Source organism: Aquarana catesbeiana, linkage group LG04 (genome assembly GCF_042186555.1).
Source record: "Aquarana catesbeiana isolate 2022-GZ linkage group LG04, ASM4218655v1, whole genome shotgun sequence".
Taxonomy (NCBI): domain Eukaryota; kingdom Metazoa; phylum Chordata; class Amphibia; order Anura; family Ranidae; genus Aquarana; species Aquarana catesbeiana.
The window spans coordinates 3,488,019-3,507,647 of NC_133327.1; the positions used below are offsets into that span (position 1 = coordinate 3,488,019).

Sequence of the window (19,629 nt, forward strand, 5' to 3'; positions counted from 1 at the left end):
GCTTTTCCCAGGCAAGCATGGACCATATTGGGTAAGACAAAGGTGGAGGCTCTCCAGAGGCACTGAGGCCTACTCCATGTGCTCAAGCTGCAATGGATCCTGGGCCTGTCCCTATGCAACAGGAGTCCTTACCAGTCTTCCAGGATAAAGTGGTGAACAGACTTTGCCGCATTGCTAAAGAGGAACAGAAACTTTCTGTCATGACAGAAGATCTCAGGAAAAAGAAATCTCTGCAAAGTAAGTCTGGAAACAGTAAGAGGGAAGTATCCATGCTGAAGTCTCAGGAGGAGGCATTAAAAAAGCAGAAGTTGGCCGCCTCTCTTAAGGAGAGCAGCGGTGTGTTCAGAGAAAAGTGTGAGAATGAGGAGAGATGCCAACAGATGATGGAGCGTGCCTGTGCCAGTTCCACCCAGAGGGTGGATACCAGAGCAACGGTGACAGTATGGATGGGGGGTAAGGAAGTGGCTTCACATGGTGGCCCCAGTACTACCCCTGTCTCAAGATCTGCTGCACCTGAGTCAGTATCTGCCCCCCTCCCTCCCCAGCGGCCTGGGTCATCTCAGGAGGAGGTTGAGGAAAATGGCAGATTGCTACAGGCCATTACAGAGATGGAATCTCCCTTGAGTGGCACCGACTCATCAGATGAAGATCATGGGAACGCAGGAAGAGATGGCATGTATCCAGATAGAGAATTTTCTGCTGGCTGTGAGGCGTCCCACATGGACACTAACAGTGCAGAGCAGGAATGTCGTATGAACATTGAAACTGCAGAGCAGGGGGGCCGTATGAACGCTGAAACAGCTGGCTTTTTTTCTAAACAGAAAACTTTACTTGATGATGGGACTGCTGGTAACTGTGGCACTTCTGGGACTATGGTGAGCGGGGCTGTTGTGCTGGAGGGGAGGAGGGAGGATCAAGTGGTAGGTAATTTACCAAACCAGATTTCAAAGGTTTCTATGCAGCCAGTTAATATTCCTATGTAATCAGTTAATGTGTCATCTGTCCCAGTTAGGAGTTATGTTAACAACAAAGTCCGGGGAATACCCAGGAAAAAACCCAAGCCTACTTACCACCAGCTTGCAGACAACCAAATTGACCTGTCTAACAGTATGCGTTAAAAACGTTAAAAACAGGGGTTTAGTCCACACGCATTTGCAAACGCATGCGTGAGCCACAGAGCCTCGTCACGGCACCCTGATATCTGTGGTTCTAACACTAAACTATGAGTGGCCCCACAGGGTGAATGATGTGGGGGGGAGGGGATAATGGGGTGGTTTTGGAATCGCATCCTGATGGCGATTAAATCTCAAAAGGTTTCTTAGCCTGGATTGTGTTTAAGTTGAGGTTCGGGGTTTGTAGTCTCTTTTTTGTTGTCATTAAACAATGTTTCTTCATATGTTATCTCCTCAGGATTCGGTTTCCTTTACTTGCTGATGTAAGCATGCTTGTTTTTGTTTAGCTGTTGTTTATTTTTGTGTAAATATGTTTTTATTAATGAGCTGTATGTTTGTATGATTTTTTAATAAAAAAAATTGATACTCCAATGAAACACTGCAGTCACACAGAATTATTATTATACATGTATATTGCGCTGGCATATACTACAGTGGTGTACAGAGAACACTGAGCCAGTCTCTGCACCAGAGGAGCTTATACTCTAACCCCCCCCCCCTGCAGACATACACTATTATTATTATACATTTAACCTGATGTTGGAATTTCCCCAAGGAACTTGACCTCATTGTTTGTTTTTCTCTTGTTTTAGACATTTCCTGTTGATTTTGCAGCTTTTTCTGCATCTTCTACACAATGTGAACAAGTGAGATATATGCCCTGTACACACGGTTGGAATTTCCGACAGAAAAAGTCAGATGGGAGCTTTTCATCGTATATTCCGACCATGTGTATGCCCCATTGGACTTTTTACGTCCAAAATTCAGACGGGCTTAGAACATGTTAGGAATTTGTTCCGTCGGAAAAAATTCCTATCAGGAAAACCGCTCGTCTGTATGCTGTTCCGACGTACCAAAAATGACACATGTTGTCCCGTCGTACAGGGCATTACAGATAGAAAATGTCAAAGTAAAAGAATACCAACGTTATTTTTCCATTTAAGCCGGATTATTGTTGTGTCTCAGCCTTTGTGAACCTACATCCATCATGGTGGTCCATTGTCCCCTTCTGATAGGCCAGCTTCGGACTCTTCCACCTTCCTTGCACTCTTAAGATGATGTCTCTATGTTTGACTTGAAAAAAAAGTGATTTTGTTGCTAGTTGTGTTTGGTGCTGGTCAGGGGCGTTGCTAGGTGGCAAAAAGACCGGGGGCTTCAGCCCAAAGTCCATGGCCGGCAATGGGGGGGGGAGGTTGTGGGTGGGCGCTGGCTTTTTTAAAACACAGGTCACTGCACTATGAGTAAGCAGGGACTTAGGTAGAAATGCACCTACATCCTTGGTGTCACTAAAAGAAAAAAAAGTCAAAAAGTCCCTGCCCATTGAAGGTGTCTGGAAGAAAAAAATTATCCCTGCGTCCATCATGTGATGTGCACCAGTAAATTTAAGGGGGTGGGGTGGTAGGAAGCTGGCAGTGAGGTACTGGGGGTACAGGGGGATGACAGGGGGGTGCATATGGCAGGGGGTACAGGGGGATGATGATAACAGGGGGTACAGGGGGATGATAACAGGGAGTACAGGGGGATGAGGATGTGGGGTGCATATGGCAGGGAATACAGGGGGATGACGATGACAGGGGGTACAGGGGGTGCAAATGACAGGGGGTACAGGGGGGGTGATGATGACAGGGGGTACAGGGGGGATGATGACGGGGGTGCTTTTGGCAGGGGGTACAGGGGGGATGATGACGACTGGGGGATGCATATGGCAGGGGGTACAGGGGGATGATGATGACAGGGGGTACAGGAAGATGACTGGGGGATGTATATGGCAGGGGGTACAGTGGGATGATGATGAATGGGGGATGCATATAGCAGGGGGTACAGGGGGGGTGATGATGACAGGGGGTACAGGGGGATGCATATGGCAGGGGGTACAGAGGGGTGATGATGACAGGGGGTACAGGGGGAGCCAATAGCTTTCATCTCTTTATTTATTCTGAGCATGCGTGGCACTTTGTGTGTCGGATTTGTGTACACACGATTGGAAATTCCGACAACGGATTTTGTTGTCGGAAAATTTTATAGCCTGCTCTCAAACTTTGTGTGTCAGAAAATCCGATGGAAAATGTGTGATGGAGCCTACACACGGTCGGAATTTCCGACAACAAGGTCCTATCACACATTTTCCATCGGAAAATCTGACCGTGTGTACAGGGCATAAGAGGAATAGCGCCACACATACACCCTTCCCAATCAATTTATCTGTACTTCACTCAGGTGGTAGTATTTTTTGTAGGGGCAGCAGTTCTCTCTCATATCTCTCATCTGCCTTGTACATTCCTCTGCGCGGAATCGCACACAACCTTTTCATCTACTTGCATATAAGCCTTTAAAATTAGCGCTTTTGATTTTTCATGTTCGTGTTCCATAGACTTTAACAGGGTTTGTATGTTTGCACCGATTTTTTTTTTTCCTGTTCGCATGTTCTGGTGCAATCCGAACCTGGGGGGGGGGGGGGTGTTCGGCCCATCCCTAGTTGTCACCCTATAAAAGGAAATGACCACCCAAGGATGTTCATGGCAGGATCACCCGGAATTAAAGAATTAGTTTGAAAAAAAAATTCTGATTAGGCAATAACTTGCAAAACTTTACTCCAAATCCCCCCTGCCAGCACAAATATTCCCCCACTCTCCCCTCCTAGCACAAATAGCCCTCCAAATTTCCCCTCCTAGCACAAATCCCTTCTACCCTCTACCATATTACCTCTTCTAGCACAAACCCCCCAAATCCCCCCTCCTAGCACCAATCCTCTCCCCCCCCCCATTCCCCCCTCCCAACACAAATCCCCCCAAATCACCATTTCTAACACACCCCTCTAATTTCCCTACCTAGAACAACTCTTATCCCCTGCCACCCTCCAAATTCCCCCTCCCAACACAATTCCCCCCCAATCTACTTGTGGTGCCCCCCCCCACACCTCTCATGATATCACAGTGCCCAGGGCAGCTGCCCCTCCTGCCCACCAATTGCCTTGGCCCTGGGTAAGTGCTATGGATCCATTTCGGGATGTAATTGGACAATTCATGTTACCAAGCTCTAGTGTGGTCACCTGGTCGGAATAAGTGTTAAGGTAAGGAGAGGGGAAAGGTTCAGATACCTGTTAGGAATAGATGAGGGGGATGTGGGAAAATGTTAGTGCTTGCAGTGGAATTTATTTTTATTTCTGGTTGCAGAAGCTTGGTACTCGGTTCTCCATCTTCTAGCCAGGAAATGATGCAGGCTCTATCTGACTTGCTGCAGCTTCTAATGCACATTGTGAGAAGTTCACAGTGTGCAGTGAAATCAGAGTAAGCCATTTTAGTCCAGGAGAGGAGCCGGTACAACTGTGCAAGACTGAAGTGAAGGCCAGAGGTCAGATTTACACCTTGCCCGTTGCCAGCCTATGGCATAGACTGTGAACAGCCATGATGCATAACAAGAAGTGAAGCTGCTTACAGTGAAATAGTTGAAATTCTGGGCCGCCCAGACAGGCAGACTCTGTATTCAGATAAGAGGGGTGCTTATCAGGCCATAGAAAGTGCTGTGGCGTCCCTGCAGAGGGTGAGGCTGCACTGTGTGTACTATGTGACTCTACACACCTGTGACCACTGTTTAATGAGGATTCCTTCCATGGACCCATTCTTTGTTATAAATGTCCATAATATGCCAATGGAGGGCTTTCAGCCACTTCAGTGGAATTTGGATGCCAAGAAAAATACCTGTGTGATCCCTCAGAAGGAAACTGCCACTTGCTAGGTTGTCTGGGCCACCATATGGCCCAGGACTCAAAGCCTCCTCTGGCTTCTTAAATAGCTACAGATCTAAATAATTCTTACAGCATTTGCCGAGAACTGTGTCTAGGCTGGGATGATGTCATTGCTCTGCTGCAGGCAGGAGGAAGCAATTCCTTGGTCTCCCCTTCCCCAGTGGTCAGACTGCAACATTGTATGTTTGTAGCAAGTCACAAGGTGTGAAGTAACACCGGGAGCTGACCCGTGTCAGACATTTGTGAACACGGCCAAGAACTACTCAGGTTTACATTATTGTGAGCCAGCATGTAGGCAGGTTCATTATACCCCTCTGTAGGTGGCGCTGTGTTGCTGAGGGAATGGAGGATGAGAGGAACTTTGTTCCTCTGAAGCCTCTGTAGGTGTCACCAGGGTAGTAGTGGTCCGACTGGACTCTACAACACTAGATGATCTCTGCGGCCATCTTTTGTGAGGGCATTGGTAATAAATAGCACTGCTTAACTACAGTTGGCATGCATTTGCAGAGTGGATAGGCAGGGATCCACATTGGCTAGGGACAGAGCATCTAGTCCTAGGGAAAAGACTGTTGCTGTTGGCTGTAACGATGTGATCGCTAAATAAAGTTTTGGACCCATTTTGGAGACCCATGGTCTGCTGGTGACATCTCTCGCTCTGATCATGGTTCCAGCCGGTTGTTGCTTCAGCACCCACTTTTACATACAGCCACTTTTACAGAAACATGTGCTTTGGGAATAGTGCATTGTAGTCCTAGGGAAAGGTTCCTGAGGAGGAAGGACAAAATAAGGACACCTTTGCTGGATAAGGATCGGCCATCGGTCTACTAAGTGCCACTCATACCACCCAACAGCTGCACCTCTTCAACCAGATGCTATTCCAGTAATGGAAGCCTCATCAAGGTGACACTATAAATGTAGGGGCTATTCCGCCGTGCCAATAACATTGCTGAGAGTTTCTGTACCTGTGCCAATTCTACTTTGTCTTAGTGGACCTTTTCTCCACCTTGGGTGCCAACCAATTGCCCTGCTAACAAGCTTGTACCTTGATATAGATGGTGACCTTGAATGATGGCTGAACAAAGATGACACCATCCTTCTGGAGAGAAAAGCAGATGCAGGCATTGTCAAGAGGAGTACTGTGATGTCTGGAAGGGTTACAATGGCGCCACTGCTGTGTCTCAGTTAATCAGGGAGGGAGAATCTTCGATGGCTGAGACACTTGTGGACATTACTGGACGGAGAGGGACCTCAGGTAGGTGTTAGGGGGCTGAGAGGGGCTGAGGCACACAGAAGGCTTTTTATCTTAATGCATTAAGATAAAAAACCTTACAACCCTTTAAGGCTGGATTAGGGCTAGCATGTCCTAGCGGCAAATGGATTCATCTAGCTATCCATATTTTCATTAGGATATGCTTTGATTAGGATACAACTAATAAATGTTTTCCAAGGAAAGAAAACATTTGTACTAGGTTTTCCTAACCACACATCCAGATGTTTACTGTCTGTTGACCTTTTTTGACTTTCGTGATCAGAGAAGTAGCAGCCTAGGACCAGAATCAGGTTTATAACATCTTACTATCATAATGGACTTACCCCCCCTGCAAGGAGAATGCACTTCATGCTATGTTTTCTAGAATAAACTCCCATATTCATTGGTCCAGTGCTATCAAAAACCTACCAGAGATTTAAGACTGGAAGATTTCTCTACCACCCAGTATGCATTATTCAAGTCCTAAACAAATGAATCCCAGCCTTAACACAACTGTTAGATGGAACCAGTCTAAATTAGAATATTGTGCTACCAAAAATGAATTATGGCCCCACAGTGCAATTTATTCTGTTGACTGATTTGACTAACGTGAACAGAGAGGTAGCTGCTCAGGACCAGAACCAGGTTCATACGCACTGAGGACTTACCTCCTTCAAGAAGAAAGCACTTTATTCTATTTTCATTAGAACTATTTCCCATTCTCATTGGTCCAGTGCTATCATACACCTACCAAAGATTTAGGAAGATATTTCCACCACTCAATATGCATTGTTCAACCCCTTAAGAAGGGGCTCCCTTTCCCCCGAAATGTGTTGGCTGTGTATGATGCTCTTAACCAATCAATGCCTATTGCAAAACAGCCCTGAAGAAGGGGATCCCTTCCCCTAAAACATGTTGGCTATATCTATCTGATGCTCTTTTACAAGCAAGATATATATGAGATTATTGCAGAACAGAAATGAACTGCTCTAAATATCCTGCTTTATGATTGAATTATTTTGCTATCATAAATTCACCAGAACACAGGAAGACAGAACAAGTAGAAAATTCAGTAAAGTCAGGGAAAAATAGCCAACTTCCCAGCATTCTATTCGCTTTGAAATTCAAAGTTCTATGTTCAAAGTTATTCAAAGCTCAACTCCAGGAACGAGTCAACTCCCCCAAGTTTGTTGGCTCTCACCACCGCTGTTGCTCCTGCACAATAAATTTTATAATATCTGCCGCTATCACCATAAAAAGATCTTACAAACGCCTGTGATGTATTATGTAGACACAATGGCTTTCTGAAAGTTCAGAGCACCAGGGGGATCCTCTATTATTTCTGGAAACAACGTGTCTCTTGGTTCTCAGGGATCCAAGTGTAGTTTCTGGACAGTGATAGAGGGTAACGGGTTGTTATGTGTTGAATGGCTGTGTTGAAGTCATTGACAGTAAAGCGGTGTATTATTCCATCACCACCCACAGCAGGTACCTTTTGGAAACCCATTGGAGTCCCATGGTTCCTAGGGATCTAAGAGTAGTTTTTGGACAGTGACTGAGGGTAACAGGTGGTTCTGTGGGAGGTGACAGGATGTTCTATGGGTGGTAATGGATGGTTCTGTGCACTTGGAGATGGGTAGTTATGTGAGTGTTGAGGGGTGGTGACAGTAAAGTGGTGTATTATTTTCATCACCTCCCACAGCTGGTAGCTGCCTTACTGGACTTCTAGAAGTTACGTGTCCCATGGTTCCTAGGGATCCAAGTGTAATTTTTGGACAGTGACTAAGGGTAATAGGTGGTTCTGTGTTGAGGGGCTGTGTTGAAGGCAGTGACAGTGAAGCTGTATTATTTCATCAGCGCCCAAAGTCACTATCTGTCTTACTGGACTTCTGGAAACTATGGGTTCCATGGTTCCCAAGGATGTACTTAAGTGTCATTTCTGGACAGGATGGTGGCATGGTGGAGGTGACGGGATGTTTTATGTGTGGTGATGGGTGGTTCTGTGCACGATGATGGGCAGTTATCTGGGTGTTAAGGGTAGGTAAGTGTGAAGCTGTGTTTTATTTCATCACCGCCCACAGCCAGTAGCTGCCTTACTGGACTTGGCAGAGGACAGAAAGTGGTAAAGCAAGGTTAGTGTTGCATAGCCGAAAGTACAACATTGATTGAAACCCCTATGAATTGTGGATAGGAATGTGTGAGGTAAATAAAAACCAAGGCACCGTTATTGCGTTAATTACAAATACAACAATACTTTTATTGGGAAAGTTGCAGTTGCGCTCTAAGTGAGAAGGCCTTACCATAGGTTGGTCTATTTAGAAAAATAAGCTGTGCTATCAGCGGAAAAACAAAACATTGAGGCTGGGTTCACACTATTGTTGCCCCGCATCCAATCCGCATGTCAGGATATTGTGACCGTCTCCATTGAGAGTCTCACGCATCTCCGGAGTGGCTCCAGTGCAAATTGGACAGGAGTCCTGTGCATCTTCTGGTCCATTTCAGGTCCGAATTCAGCCAAAAATTCTGACAGAATTTGGACCTGAAACGATGAATGGGGACACACTGGACCCCTGCTGTGAGCCGCTCCGTGCTGCAGTGTGAACCAAGCCAAAGGGTCCTAAGGGTCCTTTAAGAAAACTAAATTTTCTTCCAGTCATTGAGTTTATCACAGTTCATTATCATTTTGGTGGGTTGAAATATGGTGAATATTCATTGTGTAAAAAACAAGATCACATAAAAAAAAAATGACAATAGAAATAAAAAAATAACTATGCGGCTTCCAGGGCACCTATCGGCTGCGCCCCTCCTCCTCTGTGCTCTCGGCCCCCCTTTTCCTTCCAGGAACGTTGAAAGATGCTTCTATGGCTGCTCGAACGGTCACCGAGGAGTCTAAGCGGGTCTTGGCCTCCTGAACAGAGCAATTCCGTAACGAACTCACGATGGCCATGGGAAGAACCTGATGGGAAGATCAAAGGTTTGCCATTATCACCTAACTGGAAAACGTGCTAACAATGTGCAGAATTTCTTTAGATTATGACCACTAAAGCATCACACCCAAAATATATCTCTGTAAATATTATACAATACAGCCAGGAAGGGCATTCCTCTTATGAGTAATGTATGATTCACCAGCTACCGGTTGCAGATTGTTTAGGTTTGTGATTTGGCAAAGACTCTGGAAACTGTTATAGGAAATCCATATACAAATGTTAGAAGATGTCAACCCTACACTGTGCACTCGGGAGAGGTTGAATCAGAGTTCAGTTATAGCAGTGAAGGTGATGAAAACTGGGGCTGAACTTCTATTGGCCTTGAGTTATTTTTTGATGGTTAGGTGCAGTATTTTTTGGGTTTAGGATCATCTGCTGCTACCAGTAATCGCATAAAAAATTTCTATCCGAGAGCAGACATGCATTGTTAGAGCTCCACACCGCTGAGGAGAGAAGAGAAGGACAAAGCGGAGCCTGCAGGCTCAAAAGGTATCCATTTGAACCTTTTTGCCCCCGGGAACAAACTGTGAAAGTTTGGGCAGGAAATATGGTACTGGGAGGAAACCGTGGCAGAAATAAAAATCACCTCACAAAGAGCTCACAGGCACTCACTGCAGCTGAAGCAGCTCCAGTCACCTCACAATATACAGCATCAGGGCGCTCTCACAGACAGAAAATGTCACAGCAAGACTCTCCATTTGAGTCAGATACAGAACAAATCCTCTCACAAACTTCTCCACAAGCCTCCTCAGTATCCCCAGTAATATTATTACAATTTGAAAAGATGCTTCATAAGGCTTTAAAACAAACCTCAGACCAAATAACAAAAAGCCTAACCAAAGAAATAAGAGAGCTGGGAAACCGCACCGCAGCCTTAGAAATAAAAATGGATGAAATTGAAATTACAACCCAAGAAAATATAACAGAATTGGAACAATTAAAAAAAGAGAATTTAATACTTCAAACTAAGCTCGAAGATTACGAAAATAGAGCCAGACGTTCAAACTTGCGCATAAGGGGAATACCTGAAACTGTGACAGACCTGCAATCTACTATTACTGCTCTATTACAAGAACTAAAGCCAGATATCCCTATTGAACGTTTAGAACTGGACAGAGTACACAGAGCCCTCACAGCCAAAAAGAAAGATGGACCCCCACGTGATATAATCACAAAATTTCATTATTACAGAACGAAAGAACAAATACTAATTGCTGCAAGAGAAAAAAAGGAACTTAATTTTCAAGGACACAATTATCAAATTTTTGCTGACCTATCCCAACTTACTATTACTAAAAGACGATCCATGAAACCCCAACTAATGGAACTGCAACGCCACAACATTATGTATCAATGGGGCTTCCCCTTTTCAGTCAGATTTAACTACCAAGGTACAATTTACAGAAGCAGATCAGCAGATGAACTACAACAAACCCTTTTAAAATTAAATCTGACAGAACCCACAAGCAGCAACTCTCCCACACGCAGAAGAATGGCATCATCTTCACCTTCAGGCAGCACCCAGAAAATTTCAGAACAAAATGGGAATCATCATTCTCACAAAAGAGGCCGTTATGCCACATCATCCATGGACCAAGAAGATTCAATGGACTGACATCCTAATTCCTGATATCTCTTCATTTATTATATTAAGAGATGGTTCTCTATAAAAAACCTATATTTATAACTGAATGTAACTGCATTCTGATAGTCACACACTGTGTGGGATCATGTTACATTCCAGTTATATTTCTTATTACTTCTGATTCATATAGCCTTTGAATATATAAGTGAAATAAGGAAATTCTTGTTCAGTTATATATTATCAGGTAATAATAATAGATTTATTACTTTTTAGGACAAATATGTTCAATAATCCAGAAGTAATGGAAGCTTTTTCTTTCTTTTCTTAAAACAAATATATTATTACCTAACTAGTTCCTAGAATTATGTTTTTGTTTATTCTAATCTGAAGCAATACAACCTCAATTTTATGAGTTAACATATCTAAACAGTTACATATGAATAAAATATGTAATTATTTACTCTAAAAGGGTTAAAATCCCAAAATAATTCAAACTATCTTCATCAACACCAAAGTTATTAACAGTACCTTTCTAACTGAATTATTTAGCCTAGGGCAAGACTAACCATATACAACCACCCTGGAATAAATAATTTCAACAAAAACTATATTCTGCACTCCAATTAATGAATCATCATTTTGATGTCTTTTGACATAGCACTTCTCTCCTGTAAGCGGAAGATCCGTGTACCCCCATTAGCCCTCCTCATTCTCCCAACCATATTATGTGGGAGTGTGACGAAGGCACTTATTCCCCTGAGAGAGATATTTATTCTCTTTCACGGGTAAATTGTGATTACTTGCAAAAAATAATTTATACAATGTATCATCTAATCTCATATGTTTTTTGTTTACTCTTTACTCCAGAATTCACTGGTTTCTTTTCTATCTATTCATCTCTTCAGTCCACACAGGTTGATCTGCGCAGTCAGCTCTGCATAACAAAAAGTAAGTCAAAACTATTTGATCTATTGCCATGGCACCACTGAATATACTTTCCCTGAATGTTCAGGGAATAAATGTCCCTCAAAAAAGGACCAAAGCCTTCCGTACTTTCCATAACAAGAAGGCTCACATAGTATGCCTCCAAGAAACACACTTCACCAAAGATTCTACTTCAAAATATATTTCTCCTTTTTATCAACAAATTTACACGGCTTCTGCCTGTACCAAGCAAAGGGGAACTCTAATTGCATTTCACCGATCCACACCATTCACCTTATCATCAGAAATTAAAGACCCAGAAGGTAGATACCTGATACTCATGGGTTATATAATGGATACAGCAATCACGGTGATTTCCTACTACGCTCCTAACAAACAACCTACACCATTCCTCTCACATATATATTACAAGTGATTAATACACACAAAATAGGAACAGTGATAATGTGTGGGGATTCGAACCAGGTCCTCCTCCCATTTCTAGATAAATCACCTTTTACACCATCCAAAATAACCTCTAGATTACCTTTTTCTCAACTTCTTTCCAAATACAATCTGGTAGATTCATGGAGAGAAAGTAACCCAATGAAAAAGAAATTCACTTATTTCTCGTACCCTCATCAAACCTTCACCAGAATAGATCATATTTTTCTAACAATAGGAATGATACCAGAAATTATTGCATCAGATATAATTCCGATTCCGTGGTCTGACCATAATGCAGTATACACTACTATAGCCTCAGCCATACCAAAAGCGCATGACCCAACGTGGTACTTACCGGACATAATGCTCAAACACCCACTACATCAGATGGCCATTGAACAAGCTTTAAAGGAATACATATCAATTAATAATACAACAGACATCTCCCCAATAACACTGTGGGAAGCTCATAAACCTGTCTTGCGTGGTACAATACAAAGACAAATGGCACTATTTAAACGGGAACGCAAAAATCTAGCAAAAAAACTAGAACTCAATTTTAATGCAGCCTACATATCATTCCAAGATAATCCATCTCAGAGTACAAAATCTCATCTGGAAAAATCTAGATTGGAATACGATCTATTTCTCACTGAGTCAGTTGATAAATCCCTCATACGCTCCAAACACAATTTCTACATGAATACAAACAAACCAGGTACATATTTGGCTCGGGCATTAAATTCAACTAACAAATCTTTCAAACCAATACGTTTGAAATTATCAAAAAATGTTTACACTTGTAATCCAGTTAAAATAGTCCATAAATTTCACTCACATCTCGCAAATTTATACAAGACAAACAATGAATTTAATCCTACAGAAGCTGAATCCTTCTTCTCAAAAATAACCTTACCTGAGTTATCTCAGAATCAAAAAAGCAGTTTGGATGAGCCTATAACTATAGATGAAGTTGCTAACGCCATAAAAGACCTAAAACTTAACAAAAGACCAGGCCCAGACGGCTACTCGGCTTTATACTATAAAACATTCTCAGAAATACACTCTCCCATTCTCACTGAAACTTTTAACAAACTTCTAGATGGACATTCTTTTCGGCAAGAAACACTAATGGCAATTGTTTGTATGATCCCAAAACCCCTTTCTGATGATACTTCCTGTGTGAATTATCGGCCTATCTCTCTGTTAAACCTCGATATTAAATTATTAGCAAAAATAATAGCAAAACGCCTCAATAGCTTTATAGGAAAATTAATACATAGAGATCAAGTAGGCTTCATGCCAAATAGACAGGCAGGCGATAATATACGCAGGGCAGTGTTATTGGCACATATTGCTAAAAAACGGAAAATCCCTTTATGTTTTCTATCTCTCGATATTAAGAGGGCATTTGACACAGTATCCTGGCAATATATGCAATATTCATTACAAAAATGGGGTTTTGGACCCCACTTTTTAACATGGATCAAAGCATTATATAATAAACCCAAAGCCTATATAAAATATGCTGGATACAAATCTGAAGCCTTTAATATCGAAAGAGGTACCCGACAGGGTTGCCCATTATCTCCCTTATTATTTGCCCTTATACTCGAACCCATGGCCCAATACATCAGAACAAACCAAACTATAACTGGCATTGAAGTAGGAGGTATTACACACAAACTATGTATATTTGCAGACGATATATTACTTTTTCTATCATCACCACAGGTCTCTGGTCCTAACTTAATACCAGCTCTTGATGGATTTGCAGCCCTATCCGGCCTTATGATTAATCCTAAGAAATGCCTAGTGCTTAATATTTCACTCACAAACATGGAATTGATCCCGGCTAGGGCTGCACTCCCATTCACATGGGCAGAAAAATCAATCCCATATCTTGGAATTCATTTAACAGCATCTCATTCTGACTTATTCTCAACCAATTATCCTCCTGTATTAAGACAGATCACAAATCTAATAAAACAATGGTCGCAACTTCCTTTATCCTGGATAGGGAAGATTAATGCAATCAAAATGACTATTCTACCCAAATTGCTTTATCTATTCAGAGTCCTCCCTATTCCAATTCCTTCCTATTTTTTGAGAATAGTACAAAAAAGAGCAACTTCGTTTATATGGGCTCTTCTAAACCACGTATACCTATACACACACTACATCTTCCCAAAAATAAAGGAGGCCTGGGATACCCTAATTTTACTAACTACTACAGAGCAGCACATTTGGCCAGTCTGTCCAAATACCATGCAAAACAGGAAATCCCATTATGGGTATTTATAGAGGCTTCAGAAAATGACCCTCTATTAATATCAAATTTATTATGGCTTGATCCTAAAGACCGCTTTAAAATTCATAATCCCATAACTAAACACTTCTTATCTCTCTGGGATAAACTAAAAACCAAATATCAGTTACAATCTCCACACAATCCTCTCCTTTCTTTTATCAGAAATCCGGCCTTTTATCCGGCATGGATCTACCCAAATTCTTTTAAAGCTTGGACAACATCAGGCATTCAGACACTAAATGACTTCATAGCATCTAAATCATTCCTTTCATTCCCATCGCTTAGAGAAAAATATGATCTACCAAACTCTGAGATATTTAGATATCTCCAAATCAAAAATTTCTATACACCATTCCTAAAGGGGGATACACCATTTTCCCAATTATCCATTTTTGAATCAATCTGTACAAAAGATCCATTTGCTAAAGGTACAATTTCATCACTTTATAATCAATTATATGGAGTAGCAAATCTTAATAGACCCTCTTACGTTCAGAGGTGGGAGGAGGACCTGGGACGAACTTTAGAAGACACGGACTGGTCTAACGTATGGCTCACATCTAAGTCATCTTCACCCAACATCTTGGCACTGGAGACAAATTATAAAGTCCTAACTCGCTGGTACCTTGTACCCGCTAGAGTGGCAAAATATTCACCTAATACCTCAACTCTTTGTTTTCGAGGATGCCCAGAAATAGGCACATATTTACACATATGGTGGACGTGCCCAGTAATCCAAACCTTCTGGAAGGAAGTCTTCGTGATTGCATCTAAAATATTTAAAAAAATAATACAACCAGATCCATATTTAACTTTACTTAATCTAAAACCGGAATGGTTAACACTCTCTGAATTCAAACTTATGATCCAACTAATAACGGCTGCAAAACAAACAGTGGCCAAGGCATGGAAATCTCCTACATTGGTACTAGCAGAAACAATTCACAGAATGAATAATACAATGTCCCATGCTAAGATGGTAGCCATCGATCAAAATCAAATTCCAAAATTTGAAAAACTTTGGCATCCTTGGATAAAACAACAGTTCCTGTCAAATTTCAATGACTCTGTCCTGTTGCCATGGTAACAGATTGAATGACTTACGGAGACACCCATTCTAAGGCTTCAAAGAGAACTAAAAAGAATAATAAACTGACGAGCGGGACAACCTTGTGGACCATACCTCTATAGCAAAGGGTGGGGCCACCCAGTGACGTATGACTTTCAACCCTTTTTCTTCTTTCTCTTTCCTTTTCTCCACCTTACGATTAAAGCTCATTATCAGAATTTATTTGACCTATATACACTCTACTTGTAAACAATATGTATAGTAGGTATAAATCATTTAAATACCTACAAAAGTAACTAAGGAAATGATATATATCTTTAATTTAGGTTTACGTGAACCCAATGTTTAATATTTGAAATTTCATGATATTTACCTATATAAACCCTACTGTAAAACAATGAGCTTACTTTATAGATCCTTGTAAACTTACTTTATGTATCTTTATGTATCTTTATAACATTGTATACTCAATAAACTTCTTTTGACAAGGAAAAAAAAAAATAAAAAAAAAAAAAATTCTATCCAGATGATACAATTGAAAGTTTTGCTTTTACCTGAAATGATACCCTTATCCCAAGACTCACTGTAGCACCCACCTCTTTTGAGATCCAACATCAAGTTTCCTCTCTGACGTGCTCCCACCGATCCTACTTGATCTAGGAGTACTGGGACAGCAACCAATCAGTGGACAGCCCTCCTGTTTTGCTGCCCCCCTTAAATTGCGAAGCAACGCATGGCTTAGCATTCAACCAACACATTGCAATCCTTTAGCTGCCCTCAGTTTAATCACTTCCCAACCATTTTTTTTGGCACTTTTTTATTTACAAGTTTAAAGCAGTATTATTTCCAGAGGATAGGGATAAGCCCGCGGGCTTATCCCTATTCTCTAGCAAAAAATACTCCTTTAAACTTGTTAACAAAAAAGTGCCAATAAAAGCCTTGCCGGCAAGTGGTTAAACTGCGGGCAGCTAAAGGATTGCAATGTGTTGGTTGAATGCTGAGCCATGCGTTGCTTCGCAATTTAAGGGGGGCAGCAAAACAGGAGGGGCTGTCCACTGATTGGTTGCTGTCCTAGTACATTGGGTATTTGTTTGTATTAAAATGAATCGAACATATGGGGCATTCGCGGGAAATTCGAGCACCGTGGAACGCCCCATAATGCACTGTGAGATCGCAGTGCATTGCTGTATGATGATTGGCCAAAGCATGCACCTGACCTGCATGGTTTGGCCAATCACAGCGCGCTCTGCTCAGAGCGCTTCCCCCCTCAAAGCACCTTGTCCCCATGTTGATGGTGACAAGGGCCTCATCCCCATAACCCTTACCTGGTGGTTGTGGGGGTCTGTGGGCAGGGGGCTTATCGGAATCTGGAAGCCCCCATTACCAAGGGGGCCCCCAGATCCTGCCCCCCCAATGTGAATGGGTAGGGGTGTTGTACCCCTACCCATTCACCAAAAATGTGTCAAAAAAGTAAAAATGACAGCAGACAGACAAATTCCTTTAAAAAAAAAAAGTGTCCCACAATGTCCACCCTTCTTCTATCACGGCCCCGACGGGCCCGAGAAAAAAAAAGAAAAAAAAAAAAGGAAAAACTCTGCCTCCATGGGAGGCGTCCCGCCGACTGCATTCTTTTCATGGTGACAGCTGTTATATAGCAAAGGGTGGGGCCACCCAGTGACGTATATAACAGCTGTCAAAGCAAAAAGACGGCAGAGGCTGAGATTTTCCGTTTTTTTTCCTCAGGACCGTCGGCGCAGTAATGGACGATGGATTTTCATTGCAGGACACTTTTTTGTTTTTTAATAAAGGGATTGTCAAAAACTGTCTCCTGTCGTTTTTACTTTTTTGACACTTTTTTGGTGTTTGGGTAGGGGTACAATGTACCCGATACCTATTCACATGGGGGGGGGCAGGATCTGGGGCTTCAAGATTCCGATAAGCCCCACTGCCCACAGACCCCCATAACCACCAGGCAAGGGATGTGGGGACGAGGCATTTGTCCCCCATCAAAGCACCTAGTTCCCATGTTGATGGGGACAAATGCCTCGCATGTAGAGTGATACGGCTCGGGGCGCTATCTTCCCCCCCCCTTTTTCTGTGGCCTGCCAGTTTACATGCTCGGATAAGGGTCTGGTATGGATTTTGGGGGGGACCTCCACGGCTTTTTTTTTTTTTTTTTCATTTTGGTGCCGGGTTCCCCTTAAAATCCATACCAGACCTGAAGGGCCTGGTATGGATTTTGGGGGGACCTCCACGCCATTTTTTTTTTTTTCCACATTTTGGCTTGAAGTTCCCCTAATATCCATACCAGACCCGAAGGGCTTTGTAATGGCCTGGGGGGGGGGGGGGAACCCACGCCCTTTTTTTTCAATGATTTTTTATGTATCCCGGCAATACATTACAGCCGCGAGCAATTTTAGAAATTTAATTTTGCTGTGGTACTGTTATAAACATGGGAAAGGTGCTCTACTTTACAGGCAGACTAAGGGGAAATTTTTTGTCTGTTCGCATGTTCTGGTGTGAACCAAACCGGGCGGGGTGTTCGGCTCATCCCTACTAGAGAATTACTAATAACTCTCAAACATTATATTTTTTTTTTTTTTAGCAATGACCCTAGGGAATAAAATGTCGACTGTTGCAATTTTTTATGTCACACGGTATTTGCGCAGCGGTTTTGCAAAAATACACAAATGAATTAAAAAAATGCAATAGTTGCCCCAATTTTTTGTATAATGTGAAAAATGATGTTATGCTGAGTAAATAGATAAATAAAATGTCACGCTTTAAAATTTTGCACGCTCGTGGAATGGCGACAAACTACGGGACTTAAAAATCCATAGGCAAGGCTTTAAACACTTTTACAGGTTATTTGTTTAGAGTTACAGAGGAAGTCTAGCACTAGAATTATTGCTTTCGCGCTAATGTTTGCAGCAATACTTCACATGTGTGGCTTGAATATCATTTACATATGCGTGCGTGACTTAAGTATGCATTTGCTTCTGCATGCAAGCACGAAGGGACAGGGGCGCTTTCATTTTTTTTTTAATTATTATTATTTATTTTACTTCTTATTTTTACACTGTTCCTTTAATTTTTATTTTTTGTTATCACTTTTATTCCTATTACAAGGAAATCCACCTTCCCTTGTAATACAAATAAGGATGACAGGTCCTCTTTATGGAAAGATTCGGGGTCAAAAAGCAAAATAATAAGAAATTTTTTTTGATCTTTCGATTTAAAAAAAAAAAAAATTTCTTCCAGCTTGGACCAGACGTGATGTCATGACGTCGCTCCAGTCCTCCAACGCCAAAGAGTTGATCAAAAAGTATTAACTCTTTGATTGCCTATGGGAGCAGCGGAAACCGTAAACCCGAGAAACACCTGCTCATGAGCCACTGAGTTTCATGAGAAAGCCGGCTACCTATTGAAAAAAACGGTACCAGGGTTATGGCTGCTAGCTTCAGCCATAATCTCAGTACACCACTTGCAGACCGCAACTTATATATACGTAATGCAACCAGCGAGTGGTTAAATCAGTACGACCCTACTGAGTCAGAGCTAGAGCTTTTCAATCAGTGAGGAGCATGAGCTTGGATGATTGGAGAGCTCTGATTCAGCAGGGGGAGGTGTCAGACTTCTGTAGAGAGTCCACTGCTTCCACGGAGAGAACAAGGGTCCTAATCTGCAGCATCCTGGCAGAGGATAGGCTTTTCTACTCAGGCTGTGGAAGCTTTCTAAAGATAACCAACTGTGATACACATTTTGTTCTGTTACACCTGCATTTTGCTAATTTAAAATTAATAGTTGAATTGGGCTTGAAAAAGACCCTGTCCCCAGACCATTCATATCAACAATCTTCCCATAAGATTATATGTGCATTTAAAATATTTTAGGAGTATTATTTACCTATAAACACCTCCCTTGGAGGTGGAGGTTTACCCAGACAAGCTTATGGCACAGAGGCACACTTGGAGGCATGGGGGAAGACATACAGAGGCACAGGGGGCATGGAGACACTGAAGGACCCAGGGGCCGAGGTACTCATATGCCGCGTACACACGGGCGGACTTGGTCCGGCACACTTTCTGACGGACTTTGTCCGCCAGGGGCGCCGGACTTTAAAATGGACGGACTTGC

The 19,629-nt window shown here is 42.3% G+C and overlaps 1 protein-coding gene across 3 annotated transcripts in view; it reads right to left on the minus strand.

Annotated features, from left to right (window-relative positions):
- Positions 1–8,390: 8,390 nt before the first annotated feature.
- The window catches only part of GCKR (glucokinase regulator), a 59,686-nt gene continuing 48,447 nt past the window's right edge, over positions 8,391–19,629 (minus strand). For all 3 annotated transcript variants that reach the window (XM_073624784.1, XM_073624786.1, XM_073624785.1), the window contains one exon: positions 8,391–9,122. In XM_073624784.1, coding sequence (XP_073480885.1) covers positions 8,935–9,122 — 188 coding nt within the window. In that variant the 3' untranslated portion in view covers positions 8,391–8,934. The remainder of the gene's footprint in view (positions 9,123–19,629) is intronic.